This window comes from Salarias fasciatus, chromosome 20 (genome assembly GCF_902148845.1).
Source record: "Salarias fasciatus chromosome 20, fSalaFa1.1, whole genome shotgun sequence".
In the NCBI taxonomy this organism is placed as follows: domain Eukaryota; kingdom Metazoa; phylum Chordata; class Actinopteri; order Blenniiformes; family Blenniidae; genus Salarias; species Salarias fasciatus.
In genome coordinates, this window is record NC_043764.1 from 9,391,293 (window position 1) to 9,410,201 (window position 18,909).

General features: G+C 42.7%; 1 protein-coding gene across 1 annotated transcript; it reads left to right on the forward strand.

The window, feature by feature from the left end:
- Positions 1-3,381: 3,381 nt before the first annotated feature.
- On the forward strand, positions 3,382-17,119 carry ano11 (anoctamin 11). The gene is made up of 24 exons (XM_030118659.1): positions 3,382-3,496; positions 3,667-3,817; positions 4,166-4,292; positions 4,372-4,565; positions 4,666-4,773; positions 4,979-5,115; positions 5,213-5,270; positions 5,366-5,476; positions 5,568-5,733; positions 5,971-6,061; positions 7,956-8,052; positions 8,150-8,293; positions 8,448-8,585; positions 9,443-9,541; positions 9,697-9,799; positions 10,328-10,439; positions 10,577-10,631; positions 10,759-10,856; positions 11,436-11,569; positions 11,658-11,863; positions 11,944-12,080; positions 12,286-12,376; positions 12,914-13,097; positions 15,532-17,119. The coding sequence occupies exons 2-24, from the start codon at positions 3,683-3,685 to the stop codon at positions 15,561-15,563; spliced, it is 2,757 nt and encodes a 918-aa protein (XP_029974519.1). The 5' UTR covers positions 3,382-3,496; positions 3,667-3,682; the 3' UTR covers positions 15,564-17,119.
- Positions 17,120-18,909: the final 1,790 nt, after the last annotated feature.

Consider the following 18,909-nt stretch of genomic DNA (forward strand, 5'->3'; position numbering starts at 1 on the left):
ATGTCTCAAGTGGTGACCGTTTGTCATTCATGCAGATCACAGGTTAAAATTGACCCAGCAGAAGGTTCCTTCCAGCCCTCCATAAAAGATAATTCAAGCTTTCAACAAAACTTTTCCATTTGTGAGAATGGATTTGTAAAAACAAGCTGAAGGCGGCAGAAATTTTGCATTGAGAAGAAACAGATTTTCAAACATCAACCGACTTCATGAAATCTGTACAGATTTCAGATCTTCTTGCAGGTTTGGACAAAATCAAGCCATGAGTTACAATTACATCAATTCCATGAGGACATTGGACATGTCGCTGTATTTTACCCAAGTAGGCATTGGAAACTTCAGGTCTGAGGCCATAAACTGTGTTGCCAACAGAAATAATATTTACAAAAATGTGATTTACTCAAAAAAAGATTACAAATTTTTGGATTGACTGAGAGCATAATGAATTGTGTCTGAATGGTGCTACACAAACAAACTTGACTCGCCCGCAAAACTATAATGTTTGAATATGTACCTTGAGTTAAGTCTTAAAAATTTAACCCTACACTTTTACTTCATGTAACTTAGATGTTTATAGCAGTGAATACACGTGTTTACACTGTGGTGCAATCATGTTATTGCCGGTATAAGCATCAAAAGCAGAACAGCCTATCAGAAGCAAAACTAGAGCAAATCTCCACCTTAACTCCACTGTGTGTCAATTACTTTACAACAAAAGGACAAACAACACTTTCTGAACTTCCTGCAAGATGGCGGATGAGTAGCTCATCTTGTCTTTAGCTCAACTGAGTCGATTAATCAAGGTCACTTGAACAGGGTCTCTCGAAACCAGACGCTGGAATGGAGAAGAGTGGCAAAAATCTTCTAAAACTTCCCCTTCAAAGCGGTAGTTGGAGAGCGGGGCATCATGTACCGGAACTGGTGGCTACCAAAGATGTCCTCATGGTGGCCATCCGTGGTCCCTTCTCCTGGCTCCACGCCTGGCTGAAGCTGCTCCTTCACTTTTTGAGTGAGTTCGAAAGTAAATGTGGAAAACAGTTAAGCTGTTATGTTTTCATTTTCATCGTAAACTATGAATTTGAGAGTTCGTACCCAAATCAGGTGAGGTGGAGCAGATTTTGTATGACCCCTTCACCTTTTTTTTTTTTTTTTATTTTATCTTAGAAAGGGTTTTCATTTACAAGTACTACATTTAACATTCTTACCCTGCACAGTAAATAACAAAACCTGAAAACAGTAATAATAATAAATCAGGTATATATATATAAAAAAAAAAAAATTGCACAAATGTGTTGTTTTTACAGAGTTCAAAGTTATACAAATCCTGGTCACATTGGCAAAATGTATGTCTTCCATTTTTTCCACATTTTTTCAAATGTATCCTTTTGGAGTCTGTTGTAAAAAGTGATTTGTTCCATGGCATACAGAGAGCAGACAATCTTATGCCATTCATCCAGATTTGGGACATCAAGTTTTAACAATTTCTTTGTTATAGTGCATGCTGCTGCACTCAACCTGCCGAATAATTTCTTTGATTCATCGTCTGTATCCACTGTGTACAGGCATCCAAACATATCTCATCCCAGCTTAAGGCCATCTGAAAAATTCCAGATTACTCCCAGCTCTGATCTAATACTGACCCAGAAGCTCTGAATCAGGGAACAGGACCAAAACAGGTGGAAATGGTCGGCTTTATCTACGCCGCAACCTCTCAGACAGCTGGATGAGCCAGAATAATGGGGTCTTTGAGCCTGTGTTATAATAAAAAAAAACAAAAAACGGTTGAAGCATTTCCAACCAAAATATCTCCATGAACTTGAGCAAGATATTTTCCATTGGAAAACGCTATGTTTCAGCCGTATTTAGGTTGACATTACACTATGTGCATCATGTTCCCATTTTTGTTTTATAAATTCTGTATTTGATTTGTTTGTGGCCTGGAGACCCTTATACGCCGGACCCCTTCACCTTTTCAATGAAAAGCTGGCGATGATATGCTGTGGTCATTCTTGAAAGTCAGCGTTACATATTTAATTCGAAGAGGTCTACATCCTGACACGTGCCAAGCAAGTGTGTCTCCAGCTCCCGTTTGTGGGCTTGATTGTGTATTTTTCATTGTCGAGCTTCGCACCATGAAAAAGAAAGATTTGTAAAAATACAACCTAATAATTATTCTAGTTTGATGACCTTTTGATTGTAGATTTACTGAGCAGATAATAAGAAAAAGGAAGGAACACACCAAATGCTCGCAGCCTCCAGTGATATTGCCAAAGTTTTGCAGTTGCTAAGGCAACAATTCATCACCATTTATATTTGTTTTAAAGCCATAATAGTGTCACCATCGGGGTATTTGTGCTGTTACTAAAGTTACACACACACACACACACACACACACACACACACACACACACACACACAATGTAATTCAACACAGAGACAATGGCAAAGGAAAAGCTCCTCAAAAGGAAGAAAAGTAATTCAATAAAGGCAGCCGCACCTAGTCCATCTTTCCAAATCGCTTCACACTGCTCTTACATCATGCTCCATGGTGACCACAGTGCTGCAGTCCGCTGGTCTGTCGCCTCTGCTGCTGATGCATGAGGAGCTTGTCAGATTAGAGGATGTGTCAAGATGCCAACATCATCGTAACGAGTTCAGTTTCATCACAGTGAGGAAATGTTGATGCTGTGAATAATCCGTGGTGACTGTACTTCACAAACACTTACATTGAGTGTGTTGGGCTTTTGCAGTTGCAACAGGACTTGTTCATACATGTGGAGAGCTGTGTGTACATCTCTATGTTGATATTTGTGTGTGTGTGCAATATGGTAATGTCTCTGGTGAGATTTTGTATTGTGAACTAAAATTATCTTAAATATGTCCCTATGTTTGTGTGCAGTTAAATTTGTGTTCCCATGACAATTTATAGGTAGGCGTGTTTGTACCTTCAAATGTCTCTGCCTGTGAACACAAGTATTACACACTCACACACCACACACCAACAGTTTATATATGAATATATTGTATTCATACCCACGTCAATCGGTGTTTGCACAATTGCATTTTAACATAAAGTAATTCTCTCTCTCTCTCTCTCTCTCTCTCTCTCTCTCTCTCTCTCTCTCTCTCTCTCTCTCTCTCTCTGTCTCTCACTCACACACACACACACACACACACACACACACTCTTTTATTGCCAGCATAATTATTACTGAGGGCTCGGCTTTATTCTCTCATCCTGTGTCTTGTAACTCTTACATTATGTATGAAGTAGAAATGTGCGATGTGCTTTCTCTCTCTCTGAGATGCAGCAGAGCCCTGCTGTACAGGCTGCTGCCCACATGCTCCATCCATTACGGTATTCCACTGCCGATGCAGTGGAGGAGAGCAGCTTGACGGATGCAGAGATAAAGCAGAGGAGGAGGAGGAGGACGAGGGAAACGCAGATTGCTGCAAATTCAGGCTTCAGCAGCTGCAGCGTCATTCTCACTCCACCAAAGGCACAGTGTCCACCTTTTTTTTTTCTTTTTTACTCCATAATTGCCTTTTTCCCTAAAAAGCATGCGTGCAGCTGTTGTCTGTGCATCACTTCAGTGCTGAGGACAGATTTCCTCCGCGGTGCAGTTCTTCTGAATGCTCAGTTTACTACAGAGTGTGTTTCTCGCCACAGGACCGTCCGAGCCGTCATGCTGAGGAAGGGCTCGGAGCTGCAGAGGGGGGACAGAGAGGTCCTCCTGGACCTGGGGGGTGATGTGGAAGAAGCACAAACCACAGACAGCTACGGGAGTCTGCAGAATGGGGTCTTCATCCCACCGCGATATGTAAGCATCGTTTTGCCTTCTCAGTGGGAGCAGTCGCTTCTCTTTTCAGGATACGGTTCCAGCTGCACATCCGTCCATATAAGCTATTACTTGCTCAGCGCCTCTGCCTTCATGCTCCAGTAACTTGTGGCAGTAAATCAAGAGTTTTACCTCTCATGTCATTTCCACCACACATCAGCACGCTTTCTGATGCATGCATTTCCTATAATCTTTGTGAAATGATCTGCAAAGACTGAATGCTTTAATTCTGCTTGTCCACTGGCACAAGGGTTTAGTCTCATTCAATGTACACAAAAACATGAGTTGCCTGCTTTTCCGCCAATGACTTCATTATTCCATTGATTTCAGTTTTCATCTGCTGCCGCTGGTGAAGATGCGGATGGAGAGGGTCGCGTTTATTTTCATAGCAATAGAAGATGTGACCAGCCAGTTCCACAGCAGGGGAATTACTTCAGAGACGGGAAAACTAAAATTGGTACGCAGCTTCAAAAGCCCAACGATAGGTAAGAGAGTCAGTGGGTTATTTTCTTTTCATGGCTTCATTCTGGTTTTAGATTTCGTGCTGGTGTGGGAGATTCGCTCCAGGAGGAAGCGGCGAGGGAAGGGGAAGAGTGAGGTGGCCGGTGGCGACGGGGAAAACCTTCCCAGTGAGGAGAGCAGCCGGTCCGAACGAAGGAAAGCACAACTGGCTCAGTGGAGGGAGAAGTTTGTTGAGAATCTTGAAAGTGTGGGACTACTCATGGAAAAGGTACTGTCCCTGACATTCAACTGGCAATCCTAATTAGTAAGTCTATTGCTCTGCTTTTACCCATGAGTGAGTATCTCCTCTGTGACCGGTGTCTCTGCAGGAGGAAACAGCAAATGAGAAGAAAACCATTCATTTTCTAAAACTTCACGCTCCCTGGGATGTTTTGGTGTTTTATGCAGAAGAACTTTGCCTTAGAGCTCCATTACAGGTCAGCACATCTCTCTCTACAGCTCATATAAATGGATTTAGCAGCACTATGTTGTTTGCATCAGTACATTGACTTGAATAGCTCCTGGCTGGTTGGTCCACCGCTTTCAGTTCAGTCTGTAGCCTCTCTCATTGATGTCAAGCTAAAAGAATTGTGGGATAATACGATGCTCTCTGTACTGACTCGGCATGTGTGTGGCCTTCAGGCACAGCCACATCTGGACTTGAACACCTCTGCTCGGGTATTGAGCAGACTATGCATACCTAACGTGATGAAGGAGTCGGTGCCCAACAGGCCCCTGGATTATTACACATGTGCCTTTCGTAACTCGAAGATGAACAGGTGAGTCCGGGTTGAGATTGGTTCTCTACAGGACTGAGTCAATTTGTGTCCCACAATTGGTCCATTCTTTTTCTTTTTCTTTTTCTTTTTTTTTCAGATTTCTCGGCTGCGAAAACCGTGAAACTTACTTCAATAACACGCAAAGACAACGTGTCGTGAGTAACACGAGTACACGCTCCCCTGTAACGGTACGCTGGGTATGCCCAGTGTTGTTTCTCTCTGATGGAGGACAGCGTGTCTCCTGGTCCAGGTGTACGAGATCCTCGCTCGGGCGGTGTACGGGAAGCGGAAGAGGGCTGAGGTTGGTGTGGAGAGACTGGTGAATGAAGGAGCATATTCAGCAGCTTTCCCCCTGCATGAGGTGGGCTATTTTTAGTGAGCTATTATTATTTATTCTGCATCCCAAATAGCCTTGTTTGCCTCCTCTGATCAGCTGTTTTGCTTTGCCACAGGGCCCTTTTGAACTTCCCAAGTACGAGATCAGTCCTGACGAGCTGAACCAGCGGCAGGTTCTTTACTACTACTGGGCCCGCTGGTGGAAGTGGTGCAAGTACCAACCGCTGGACCATATCAGGGAATACTTTGGAGAGAAGATCGCGTTCTACTTTGCCTGGCTGGGTAAATATGCATTTTCATTCAGTCTGTTTAGATGATTCTGAGGCTTTTATTTTTCATCAGTGCTTCCAATCTGTAGCTCAACATCAGAAAACAAAGCTGTAAGACATCAGATAGCTTTCCTCAGAATGATCTGTACTGCATTTCAGTGATGAGCTTTCATTCGGCTGTGTGATTGTTCGTCCTTTTCCCCGGAATCTGCTGAGAGCTGCAGTCTGACGGAGCTGTGCGTCTCCGCAGGTTTCTACACTGCCTGGCTGCTGCCGGCAGCAGTGATGGGAACTCTGGTCTTTGTTTCTGGAGTCATGTCCATGAGCTCCAACACACCAGCGTGAGTCTGCACAAATCACACTAGGCAAAAAAAACAAAAAAAAAACAATAAAATCTATTCAAGCCAACAGATTGAAACACAACTGTTTTATGATATTCTGGAAATGTATTTTGCTGCAGGCAGATGGAAAGTGAAAGAAAATCTTCACAGTAGTAAGCAGAACTTGATAAAAACAGTCACATGTCAACTAAAAAACAGTGGGATACTCTTCAGACAGAGATAATTCAATAATCTCACCTTAAAATGGCCCAAAGCAGTTTAAACTCCAGATAACTTCCAGATTTGAGACCATGAAATTTGATGAAACGTTGATGCTTGGAGGTGCAACAAGGTGCTAAATGAGGTATTTTGGTTTTCCTCTTTGGGTATCATTGAATGTCTGATAACAACAGGAAATTGTTGTGAAGTGTTTCTAGAAAGTCTTGTTTTGCATCAATTGATTAATACATAAATATGTATGTTTGTAGAGTATTGATAGATGAAATTGGTAAAAGTTTCAGCTTACTAGATGGAGATACAGTTGACTTTGGACTCTTGGAATATTAGATCATTCTTAAAAAAGTTTTTTGCATGAAGAAGATTGGATTAATTTGAAGAGTTTGTCATTCAGCCCAGACAATATTACTGTAAGTGAGGTATAGATATATAAATCGATAATACAGTGAAATTTTACATTACGTATTTTCAAAGTGAGGTACCCTTCTGATAATACCATACTTAAATGTAAAAAAAAACCCTAATTTTTGGCTAATAAATATAACTAAATATAGTCACGTCCCTTCAACATCGACAAAAAAGAGATCTTTTTAACAGGCTTATTGCAAAGATCTCTGCTATGTGTGTGACTTTGAAGGGAAAATAATAAAACAAAAATAATCCACAAGTTGTGAAGTCTGGTTTCAAAATTCTCCTCTAGCAGCTTCTCTGGTTCTTTCAGAGACTCATTATATATTTCTACGAGCCAGAATTAGTGGACTTGTCCCTGAAGGGAACACATGAAAACCTGGTCTTCCACACCATATCCGGTGGCACTACTGCTTTGGTCCAGCTTTGTACGTTAATGTACAAACATTATATTAGTATTGATCTCTCTCGCTCTCATTTTCCCTTCAGAAAGAAAGTAAATACGTACATTATAACATTTTCCTTTTAGGCATTGCCTGGAAATGAAACTCCGCTGGGACACTTTCTCGTAAATGATGCCACACTAGTATATTTTTAGATGCCGCACATAAGAAAGCACATAAGAACAAGCCTCACTATGATAAAATTTACATGTGATATTCCTGTGCCAGGTTAATTATACATTATTTGTCACAACTACAGCGGTGTAGATTCACTTCTTTCGCAGAGTAGCTTTTTTTCTGCACCTTTTTATCAGCTTCATTGGCAGCAATAGACTGGAAGGCAAGTCAGTATTTCAGGATGAAGGAAACCAAATGTCTCAGAGTCAAGTTCATTAGTTCACACTGCAGATTAGAGCCATTGATTAGCCGAGAATGGATGGAGAGTAAGTCTGAGGCCATAAAAAAACGGCAGCCCTCTCGCGATAATGGACAACTAGTGCTCCATAAGATTCCCATTACTGAAATTAAGCGAATAGACGTCTCTCAGTGAGTCCGGGCTGCGTTCGCCTGATAGACGCCGTGTGTAGTCACAGCTCCCGGACCTCAGTGAATAAACCTATTAAAGCAAAGTGCTGCAGCCATTCCCTGACTACAAGTGGGATCAAGAACCGCTTTCAGCACTTATCCATCCCTGATTTGGCTGCCAGGCTGATTATCTGTATTTTAATTACTTCAAGTGCGTTGCTCGTCGAGGTCTTTTAAGCTTTGTAGCTCTATAACTTCTGGTGAAAGTTAGGACTCATCAGCGTCTCTGTGTCTGTTCACAGGAAGGAAATCTGTGACAGTGGTGGAAGTTACCTGATGTGTCCTCTGTGTAAAACATGTAAGGCCTGGAACATGTCTGATATCTGCACCATGGCCAAGGTAAAGGCTTCTCACTGGTAAATAACTCTTTTTATAGACTTGCACAGTGGAAGTGGACTGGAGGTGATTTATGGAGTGTGTCCTTTTTGCCTTGCAGCTGGGATATTTATTTGACCACCCAGGCACTGTGTTCTTCAGCGTGTTCATGTCCTTCTGGGCTGTAACCTTTCTGGAGTACTGGAAGAGAAAGATGGCCACCCTGGCCCACCACTGGGACTGCATGGACTTCCATGAAGAAGAGGTTTGACCCAATGATCCTCAATATTAAGTCTTCCTCACTGTAGCTCCTTCTCATCATTTTCTTGGCGTCTTCACCACAGGAAAGGCTCCTCCTAATTCCACCAGTGGGAAACATTCTGTTTGTCCATTGCTGATCACCATGTTGTGTGTTTCAGGAACGTCCTCGGCCAGAGTTTGCAGCCATGGCCCCGACTATGGAGGAGAATCCAGTGACGGGTGTCAAAGAGCCCTATTTTCCAGAAAAGACCAGATTGTCTCGCATGTTCACCGGCTCGATGGTCATCATCATGATGGTGAGTCACTAAGATAAATACTGTTTTTTTTTTTAAAGATGTGTACATTTTGTTGTTTTAGCACTACATGTTTATTGTATGAACGGCTCAGTGAATTATTTTGGTGATAGCTTGGTTTATGTTTGCCAGTGTCACTGGTCTCCCTGATGTCAGTGATTTGTTGAGGTTATCTACCGTGACCTGATTCAATACAACCCCGCTATCATCTCCCTGACGTAAACAAGCTTGCTTTCCTTTTGCAATCCCTCCTTTCACTCATTGAGGAGGCTCAGTTTCTTTTAGCTTTGTTTACGTGATCTGGATGAGAATGTCAGGTTGAACTGACACCTGGGTGCTGCTCTGTTCGCTCCGGCAGCCGTAACTGAGCTCTTCTCTAATGATAAATCCAGGTCATTTGTCCTCAGGGATACATCCGATCTACAAAACACTGTATGCTCCATCCAAGATTAAACTGTAAACAGATATCATTTTTCTCTCTCCTTTCTTCAGCCGTGGCACCGATCACACACAGTGCAGTGTATTCAATACAGTGTGTTTAATGGAGGACACTGTTGTTGTTTGTAACTTGTGCCAACACCAGCAGTGTGTATCATAGTTCAAAGGTCTCAGAAACTTAAGTTGAGCTTAAATTTTTGATATAACTCTTAAGCATTTTCGATTATTTCAGGTTTTGAAAAAGAGTTTCATATCTTTGCCCAAAGTCTCGTATATGTAAATGCTGCAAAACACTGTGAGACTGGTTGAGTGGTGGAAATGTTGTAATAGTAAAGTCCATTAACATGAAGGTAATACTTTTTCTGTCCTGGAAAACAAAACGAATCTTCATTTGTGGTCTTTTCTCACGTCTCGGCTCTCAGATGTGTGTGGTGATGATCTTCCTGGTGACGGTGGTCATGTGCCGCGGCATCATCAGTGTGATGATGTTCCGCACCGGGAGCCCTGTGCTGCGTACCGAGGTGAATCAGACCTGCACACAGTGTGCTTTTCTTTTGTTCTAATTTCAAATATTTAGATTAGATTTACTTTTATAAACTAAAGACATAAGGTAATGTATTTAATGCATTATTCATTTCTGCACAGCTAACATTAATGCATGTATGATTACCTCCAGGCAGGGACCATAGCCAACATCTCCAGCAGCATCGTCAATCTGGGCCTGATCCTGCTGATGGGACGGGTCTACACCGCTTTAGCTGAGCAGCTAACAAAGTGGGGTAAGGATCGATTTTTCTCCCAAACTCCTACTACTGTATATTGATTTTAGTTTTTCACTTAATCACTGGTAAAGAAACATAAAACTTCTCAAAGAGCAGACGAAGCTCTTGAATTTGATCCTCTCTCAGAAAATCTCCACTAACAGTCTCTTCATCAGTGAGGATTATGGTGATAAAGGAAGCAGGCAAACTGCAAAGATGTGAGGATTCGATCTACATCTAACATTACATGCATTATGTTGGTAACAGCTAGTTTTATTACTCTGTAAACTACTTAGATTGAGACTGAAATTGGTTTTGTCAGAGTACAATAAGCCCTGTAAGAAAACTGTGATTTGCCTTGAGAGGAGAAGAGAGAATCTTTTTTCCTTTGCCAGATTGATGGGGGCTGCTGTCAAGCTGTGCTCGCATAGAACAAACTTCCTCTGCTCTTTTCCTCACAAAATCAAACACTTCTGAGCTTTGTCTGTTATCTGTAACTATTAAAACGAAAATTATTAAACTTAATCTTAATTTTCTACGTTGCAGAGATGCACAGGACACAGACCCAGTATGAAAACGCCTTCATCTTCAAGGTGTTCATCTTCCAGTTTGTAAACTTCTACTCATCCCCCTTCTATGTGGCTTTCTTCAAAGGAAGGTGAGCTGTGACTCAACCGCTTAAAATCACAGAAATAGTAACTGATTCACAGAGGCAGTGTTTTTGAGTGTGTCGTTCCTCTGTGTGTGTGTGTGTGTGTGTGTGTGTGTGTGCATGTGTGTGTGTGTGTGTCTCAGGTTCGTGGGTTATCCCACCAACTATGGAACCTTGTTTGGGATGAGAAATGAAGACGTGAGTCCCTCCCAGTTTTTTGTAGACCTGTGATCTATTGCACGGTCTGAAAGTACCGCAGATCCTTCCTGCTGGGCTTGTAAAGCCGATGCCCCTGTGATTCATGCTGCTTGTCTCGGTGTTGCAGTGCGGCCCCGGGGGCTGCCTCATCGAACTGGCTCAACAACTCTTCATCATCATGGTGGGAAAGCAGCTCATCAACAACATCCAGGAGTTCATTTTACCGTACGTCGTCACACATCTGAATCATGAACCAACGCGTGGTTTTGAAAGATTTATCTGATCCCTGCACTTCTTTGTTTGTCTGATTTTGGAACGGAATTTCATTGATTCACTTCTTTTCATTATCATAGTTTGATAGACTCCACTCTCATATCAACATAACCACAAATTCCAGGTTCAATTTGGAATCACAGCCCACATTTTGAGCAGGTGATCAGGTGGAATATATTAAAGCGATGTTTGTGATCGTAAATCTCAACGCTGTCAGGCGGATTGGTTATGCGTTCCAGCGGAGCCAGATGAGCTATGATGCCAAATGCAAAGAGCCTCAGTAAACATCTGCAACGTCTTCTGAGCCTGAGGGATGTGCTAATCTTGACAACAACTGAGCAGTTTTTGTCTGACTGTAAAACAAATTGCTACAATTTGTCAATGTCTTATGACGCCTGGGAAACATGATTTGTGTGCAAACTGACGGTAGAGAGTCAAAAGTGATGTGAAACGAGAGAAAGATGGTGAAAATAGAAGTTGATGTCCTGGATTTGAGGCCAACTGTTGATTAGTTCACGTCTGTCCTGACAGAAAGGTGAAGGCCTGGCAGCAGAAGCGGACTTTGGCCAAGGTGTTGGGGAAAAAGTCCCAGGAGCCTCGGCGCTGGGAGGAAGACTACCAGCTGGTGGAGTGTGAAGGCCTCTTTGAAGAATACCTGGAAATGGGTGTGTAACGTGTCCACCTAAAGCACGTCATGTAGCGCAGCGACACACACACACACACCGCCATGCCTGATGACTGGCTGTGCTGCAGTGCTCCAGTTCGGCTTCATCACCATCTTCGTGGCGGCGTTCCCCCTCGCTCCGCTCTTCGCCCTGCTGAACAACTGGGTGGAGATCCGCCTGGACGCCCACAAGTTCGTGTGTGAGTACCGGCGGCCGGTGGCCGAGCGCGCCCAGAACATCGGAGTGTGGTTCAACATCCTGGAGGCCCTGTCGCACCTGTCCGTCATCGCCAATGTGAGTCCTTCATCAAACACTCAATCATCAGGCTGACATGGATGTGTGTTCATCAGACATTGTCCTCTGTGCGTCTCCAGGCTTTCCTCATCGCCTTCACGTCCGACTTTTTACCACGCCTGCTCTACCAGTACAAGTTTGACAACGATCTCAATGGATACGTCAACTTCACCTTAGCTCACGCCCCTCTGAACTACACAGAGTACCCCATGTGCAGGTACGCTGTGCGCGAATGTAAATGTAAAGGTTCACATTATGTTTGACTGGGTTTGTGTATTTGTTGTTTTCACCTCACAGACTTGACCAACAGAGGGTGGTATTACTGATGTCTTAACAGTAATTTTCCATTTTTATGTGCTGCTGCATTGTACCTGCACCCACTCTGTCAAAGCAGCGACTGTTTTCATTTCTTTCTTTTTTAGGTACAAGGCGTTCAGAGACAATGACGGGAACCACACACTGTTCTACTGGGAGCTCCTCGCTGTCAGGCTTGGTTTTATCATCGCATTTGAGGTATGAAGGGATCTGCTTTGTCTCTCAAGTTTTTTTTTTTTTTTTCCAGCTCTCTTTTTTCAGTGAATGTAATGCCCACATGCTTTTTATTTTTATCTTTCACCCACATGTCTGTCCTCAGCTGCACCACTGTTGCCAGGTGCATTTTTAATCTAGTGGCCCTGTAGCCATGTTCTGATTTATTGCAGAAAGCCACGTTGTGGAGAAGTGGTTTGCACTCTCACCTCGCAGCTGGAATATCTTTGGTTTGAATCTGGATCTGGATGAATTCTTTGTACCCTGTCCAAAAACGTTTCCTCAAGGTTTATTAATCACTCTAAATCCCTTTTAGTGTGAACATATTCATGCTTCTCTGTCTGTTTCTGTGTTTGTCCTGTGATGGACTGCTGGCCTGTGCAAGGTTTGCCCCGCCTTCACACATCAGTCAACCGAGCCTTTAGTTTGATGTTTCTCTGTAATTTAGCCGAGCAGGGCCGAAAGGTAGCTGTACATTCTAAGACTCGTCCTTCTCTCGTCTCCGCGTCTGCCCTGCCGCAGCACGTGGTGTTCTTCGTCCTGCGAGCCATCGACTGGATCGTACCGGACGTCCCCGAGTCTTTGGAGCTGAAGATCAAGAGGGAGCGCTATCTGGCTAAGCAGGCTCTGGCGGAAAACCAGGAGGCCCTGTTGGTGAGTCGAGGCCGAGGGGCCGCCCATACATCTCCAGGCACCTCCAGCCCAGGTCAGTAAGAACATGGGACACACACACATACACCTGAACACACGATTGCACTATTAGCTAAATGCAGTTCTAAGGTCTCTCTACTGTCTCACACTTGTTTTCAAAACCAGATTTTTAAACTACAAAGCAATGCTAGTGTGAAAAACTGCTATATCTCAAAAACAATCAACCAAAAATGACACCTATCTGCATAAACTCATTCCAGCTTGCTATATTATTGGGCCTCCAGTTGACTTTTCACAGGAAACATCCAGTTGCTCAGATGACTTGAGGAATTATTGTTTTTTTGCTGTTTTCTGTGTGAATAATTTGGCGTAAAAACCTAGCATGAGAGATCTGTTGTGTTGTGTCAACATGCACTGTATTGTTCCAAACATTTCAACATCCCCTGTGTGTGTTCACAGCCTGACCACTAGATGGCACTAAACCTCACACACTGCTTGGAGGAAAAAAACAAAATCAGGTTTTTCTACGTGGATTCCTGTCAGACTCAGGGCATTGCAAAGCTTTATTAATCACAGAAAGTTTTTGATTAAAACTTCTTGAGAGCAACATGTGAGTGACAGCCTGCGCCGAGCAGTGAATTCAGCTGCGCCCGAGCTGCTAAAGGCATAAACAGAATGACATTTTGAGAAGCCAGCAGGAGCGAATCTCTTTATTTATAGCTTCAAATTAAATATTTATGTGCTTCCACCGTACCATCCTGATATCAGAGTCGTATTGCAAATACCCCGCAGTGATGCTGCTGTCGGTTATTGTTCCACTCAGTTGACGCATATAAGCAGAACAATGTTTACAGGTCGTGTAGTATTAAACCTGTCACTGTCTCAGCTGATTCCCATAAATAAATTCCTCAATTTAAAGGCCTTTAAAAGCTCACCCACCCATCTCCACTCCCCCACGGGGAATTTGCTCAGCACCTGCGGTCCGACGAGCTGTCATGAACTCGCTGCTCCGCACACAACACGGTCATTAGGCGTAATCTGTGTGGGATCAGCGCTGAAGGTGTTGGTGTGAGATGATTGCGATTACATCCTCAGACGCCGTGAGCTGATGTCTGTTGGTGGAGTTTGCTGTTTCCTTTGTCAAACGTTCCTATTGATGCTCGGCTTGGTCGAACTGATGTCTCCGCAAAAAATAAAATCTTCACACTGAAAAACAGCACAGCTGTAGCATCCACGTGTCGATCTTAATATCCACACCACAGACTGTAGATTCACACTTTAATGAGAATAAAGTCCCACAGTGTGTGTGTTCATCCTCACCTGTGTGTTTGTGTGCGTGTCCCTGTGCTCTGACCCATGCTGTTGTCATGTGTCTCATGTAGTGAGTGTTGCTGGATGAGAGCAGGTGAGTACGGCACAAGTAAGTAACTTCTCAAGACAAACGTCATGATCCCAGCAGTATGGTATACATTGCACAGAATGCTCCATAAGCACCTTTAAATATACATTTAATAAACTAATTCAGGGGTATCAAACTTATTTCAGTCCATTACCTACATACAGCTCAGACTGATCTCAGATGGGCCTGAACAGCAAATTGTCAGACATGTTGTGTAATTCCATGTGGTTTTCTTCAGTTTAGTACATCGTTATGAATACATAAAGCATTTGATTTTTACCAAACTTTGCCAAAGTCTTAGATATTTGAAAGACCATTAACTGTACTTTCAACATGACGCTATATATTTCATTAGTAACTGCTGTTGTACGTAACAGTGAAATGTCCAAGACCGATCCATTTTGCAGCACTCGATATGCAGTAGGCTATACCTTTGATTACGTTGCTACTTATTCAGTATTTCAGTTCAGGTCTCAGCCGCTCTTAATAAAACATTACAGTCCCTAATAATGTACAACAAATGTTTTTTTTTCTTAGTTTTCATAGAAAGAATGTCTTTGTGCTTGTTTCACTTCTCAGTGCCGTCCAGTGGGCTGTAGTGTACTGAACCCTCCAGCAGGAGCTCTTAAGTTTGACACCCCTGAATTATTCCTTTTATTATTATTTGCACAGATTCACACAGAAGGATTATTTGTTGTCTGAGCTGTATTTAGTGACGCCTCCTGTCTCTGTTTCAGAACTGGTTCTTGAATTTACTGATCAGTGCAGATATGAAGTCACGTGCACATAAACACAAATGTGACTGTTTGTCTTAAAGTATTTTTTACTCTTTAATGACTGTATTGACAATTTTACTGCAAGATAGAAACATGTGCAGGTCAAAATGCAGACATAATATTAGCTGCGAGAATAAATGCTCATAAGTGTTTTTACCAAAAAGTGTTATTTAAATTTGCTGATCCTCATCGATGAGAGAAATATAGCAACAATCTGCCTCACTGACAGGACTAACGCTCTCTTTCTCTCCCATCTCTCTGTTTCTGCTCCATTCCTGCTCTGTCCAAACTCAACCGCTCTGCCTCCCCTGAAGCAAGTGACGCGTCCTTTGGAAACTTGAGTTAGGACTCTTCCCAGGAAAAGCAGCAGCAGGAGGGAATTTTGGAGGAGTAAAAGACGCTCATTCACATCTGGGAAAACAGGAATGAACTTTTTTTTTTTTTCCTCTGGGTGGGAAAATGTCTCTGCAGTCACGCCGTTCTTTTTGCTTAATTCATGCACATGTGCCAGCAAAGATAATAGTTGCAGGTGTGATAACTTACCTCAGCTTACCAATCTTATTTTTAGAGGAGTTATTCCACAGCAATTTCACGTTCTTTCTTCAATAGCCTGGCTACTTACAAGTCACCAGTGTTTTTCGCTGTTGGAGAAAGGAGGTGTAGTTGCAAAAAATAGAAACTATGCACAAAAATTAAAGTAGATTATATTTACCAAAAATGCTTCCGGGGGATAAATCTTCTGTCTTTGGATCCTCCCATTTTTTCGCCACTGTTGATTAGATTTTCTTTGTTTTTGATGCTATTTGGTGGTTTTGGATGATTGAAGCCAGGAGCTTCAGTAACTTGTCAGCAGAGAAAACCTATTTGGCATCGGCATAAAACTCTAGCTCTGGTGTTCATGCAGCAAATGCATCTTTTTTTAAAAGAAAAAGAGAAATGACAAATTTCTTTAAGTTTCGTGTGTAGTAGGTGTACTAATAGTCTATCCTGCTGCTCCTTTAGCAGGAGTTTCCACAGCAAGTCATTGCACCTAGAATGAAGTAGTTTTTACAGCCGATGTTCCTCTTGCCACAAACAGAATACTGGGGCTTTGATCATCTCAGAAAATGTGAATCATGATTCGCTCAAGACTTGCAGCATGCTGTTGTTCATGTTATGAGACTGTTTCCAGCTTCTGTGGGGTCCAGTCAGAGTTTAACATACGTACAGAGACCTGAGGTCTAAAATCCAGGCATTAAACAGAATTTATGTGTTTTTAATATGCAAAGTGGATCAAGATTACAAACTGTGTTGTTTCTTAGAACTTGGATTTAGAATGCAGGATGAAAAATCTGGTTTCACATAATTTTCTTTCTTTTAATAGTTTTTCATGTGTATTTCACTTTGATTTGCTGAGATGTGGTCAGCCACAGAGATCATTAAACCTCGGTCTCTCGAGGCTGCTGTTGTACTCATGTCAACAAAAGAGACTTTTGTCCAAACTGATCGGCGTGTTCCTTTGAAGTGTGTTAACATCGTGTCACGTGCTTTATGGCGAGCATTGACTTGAGGTCAAGGTGCAAGCTCCTTTCACCACAAGCTGATACTGTAAAGTGTCAAAGAACCGACCGTCTTCTTTTTGCTTCGACGTGTTAATTTTTAAAAAGTTGTGATTGTGAGCAGACAGTGTTGTCGCTAATCTCTCAGATTATCACTCCTCAAATCAAAGCATGCCGCTCTCTACTACTTGAATGCTCGGCTCAGTATTCATAGGGAATATTACAGCGAGTAGCTAATGTACAAAATGTAAACAGGAGCAAAATAGTACCTCAGTTTAGGAGATATTTTATGTGTGAGATGTTTTGCATTTTAGGAATTTTAGAGCAAAAATAAATCTAGTTTGATGAATGCAAATGCCTCCTGAGCGTGCGACTGTGAAGCTCTTCAGCCTCGACTCTGAGATACTGTACATAGTGAGCTTTAACATTTAATCATTCAGCCCCATCTACCATCTCCACTCTCTTCTCCTGGTCTGTCAGGGAGTGTAATCGTCTCCAGACGGCAGACAGATGAAGACGCTGCTGATTTATTAGGAGTCAGAAACAGACAGGTGTTCCTTAATGATTTCTCTCTTCCTCTCCCTCCTCCTCCTCCTCCTCCTCCTCTCACAAACTGCACCAGTGGCTGTGGCCTTGGGCAACTCCTGACTTTTATTTTATCTCATCTCCTCTACTCCTCCTCTTCTAACTCACCCTCTCTTCACCTTTTCCACAGCTCACTCCTCCCACCGTCTATCTCTTATTTCATCCCTGTCATCCCTTTTTTTTTCTCCCCCCCCCCCACTCACTAAATACACGTTTTTTTCGCCTCCCTCCCTCCGTCTCTCTTGGCCACATTCATCCTGGGATTGTTATGATTGCCGTGCGTTCCTCTGCCATGGCCTGCAGGAAGAGTGAGTTAGTACATGTCAGCGAGCACAGGTATGCGCCGCGGACAGCGGCTGGCTGCCGGAGCGAGGAGGGAGAGGCTGACAGGCGCGAGCTGCAGCTTCAAATCAGCCACAGAGTAATGAGGCAGCGAGCGAGACGCTGCAACCTGGCTTCTATGGGAGTTCACTTGAAAGAGCAAAGAAAAAAAAAAAAATGCCCCCAAACACACACATCAGCCTCATGTTTCATGTATTTGTGTGGGTGCGTTGCTGCGGCGATCCATCAAACATCACAGGTAGACGCTGCGAATGCAGCCAGGTAATGTATCCGTTTTGACATTTTGGATGAAAAAAAAAAGTTTCGATCGCCCTTGAAATTTGAACAAAACAGCTGGAAGAGCAACAATGCAGCAAAAAAAAAAAAAAAAAAAAAATCAATGCAGGCAATAACCTCAAGTGGAAAAAAAAAGGAACCCACTTCACTAGACCCTCATTTTTTCCTTAAATGAATGATGTTTTCAGTTCTTACTGTATGTTCACTGATGAAGGTGGAAATATTACCACATCCATGGCATAAATCCAGATTACATTTACACATCAATGTTCGGAATATTTCCTGGCAATTTAATATCAGTGTTCCAGATGGTTAACCCAAAATTCAAACGCTCAAGAGATTTGTCACACACGTATGTCATAGTACCGCAGCAATAAAATGGCCTTACAAATTTCGACACAAAGTAAAATGCAACAGTCGTGATCGAACTTCCATACAAAAAGTGATATTATTAAAAAAAAATAGATATTAAAAAGTAAATTTGTTAAATATATATTCCCACCATGCTGACTGAGTTTGACGGGTGCTGGAGTCCATCCCAGTGAAAGCAGAGTAAACCCTGAACAGTCGACCAGATCAACACATGGAAAACGCAGAACTACCAAAGACACAATCACACCGACAGGCAATATTAGAGTCAACCGGTGGACTTTGGGTGAAAACCAAACTAGAACATGGAAAGAAAGGAGCCCAATGCTGACCTGGACTCCAACAGGGGACATCCTTCCAAACCACTGCACCACTGTATGGGCCTATACTTTCTATGTACATGGAAAAAAAAAAAACAAAAAACTAGTGACCTGGAGGTAGATAAAGCTCCTTTTCAGCCTTCTTTTCCTTTTGCTTGATGGAGCAGAGATGTTTGGGCAGCCGTTCAAACTGTGAGTGTCTGATGATCCGATTCGTCCTGGACCTGCTCTGCTGGCTGTTGATGCTCTGGAGGCAGCGCAG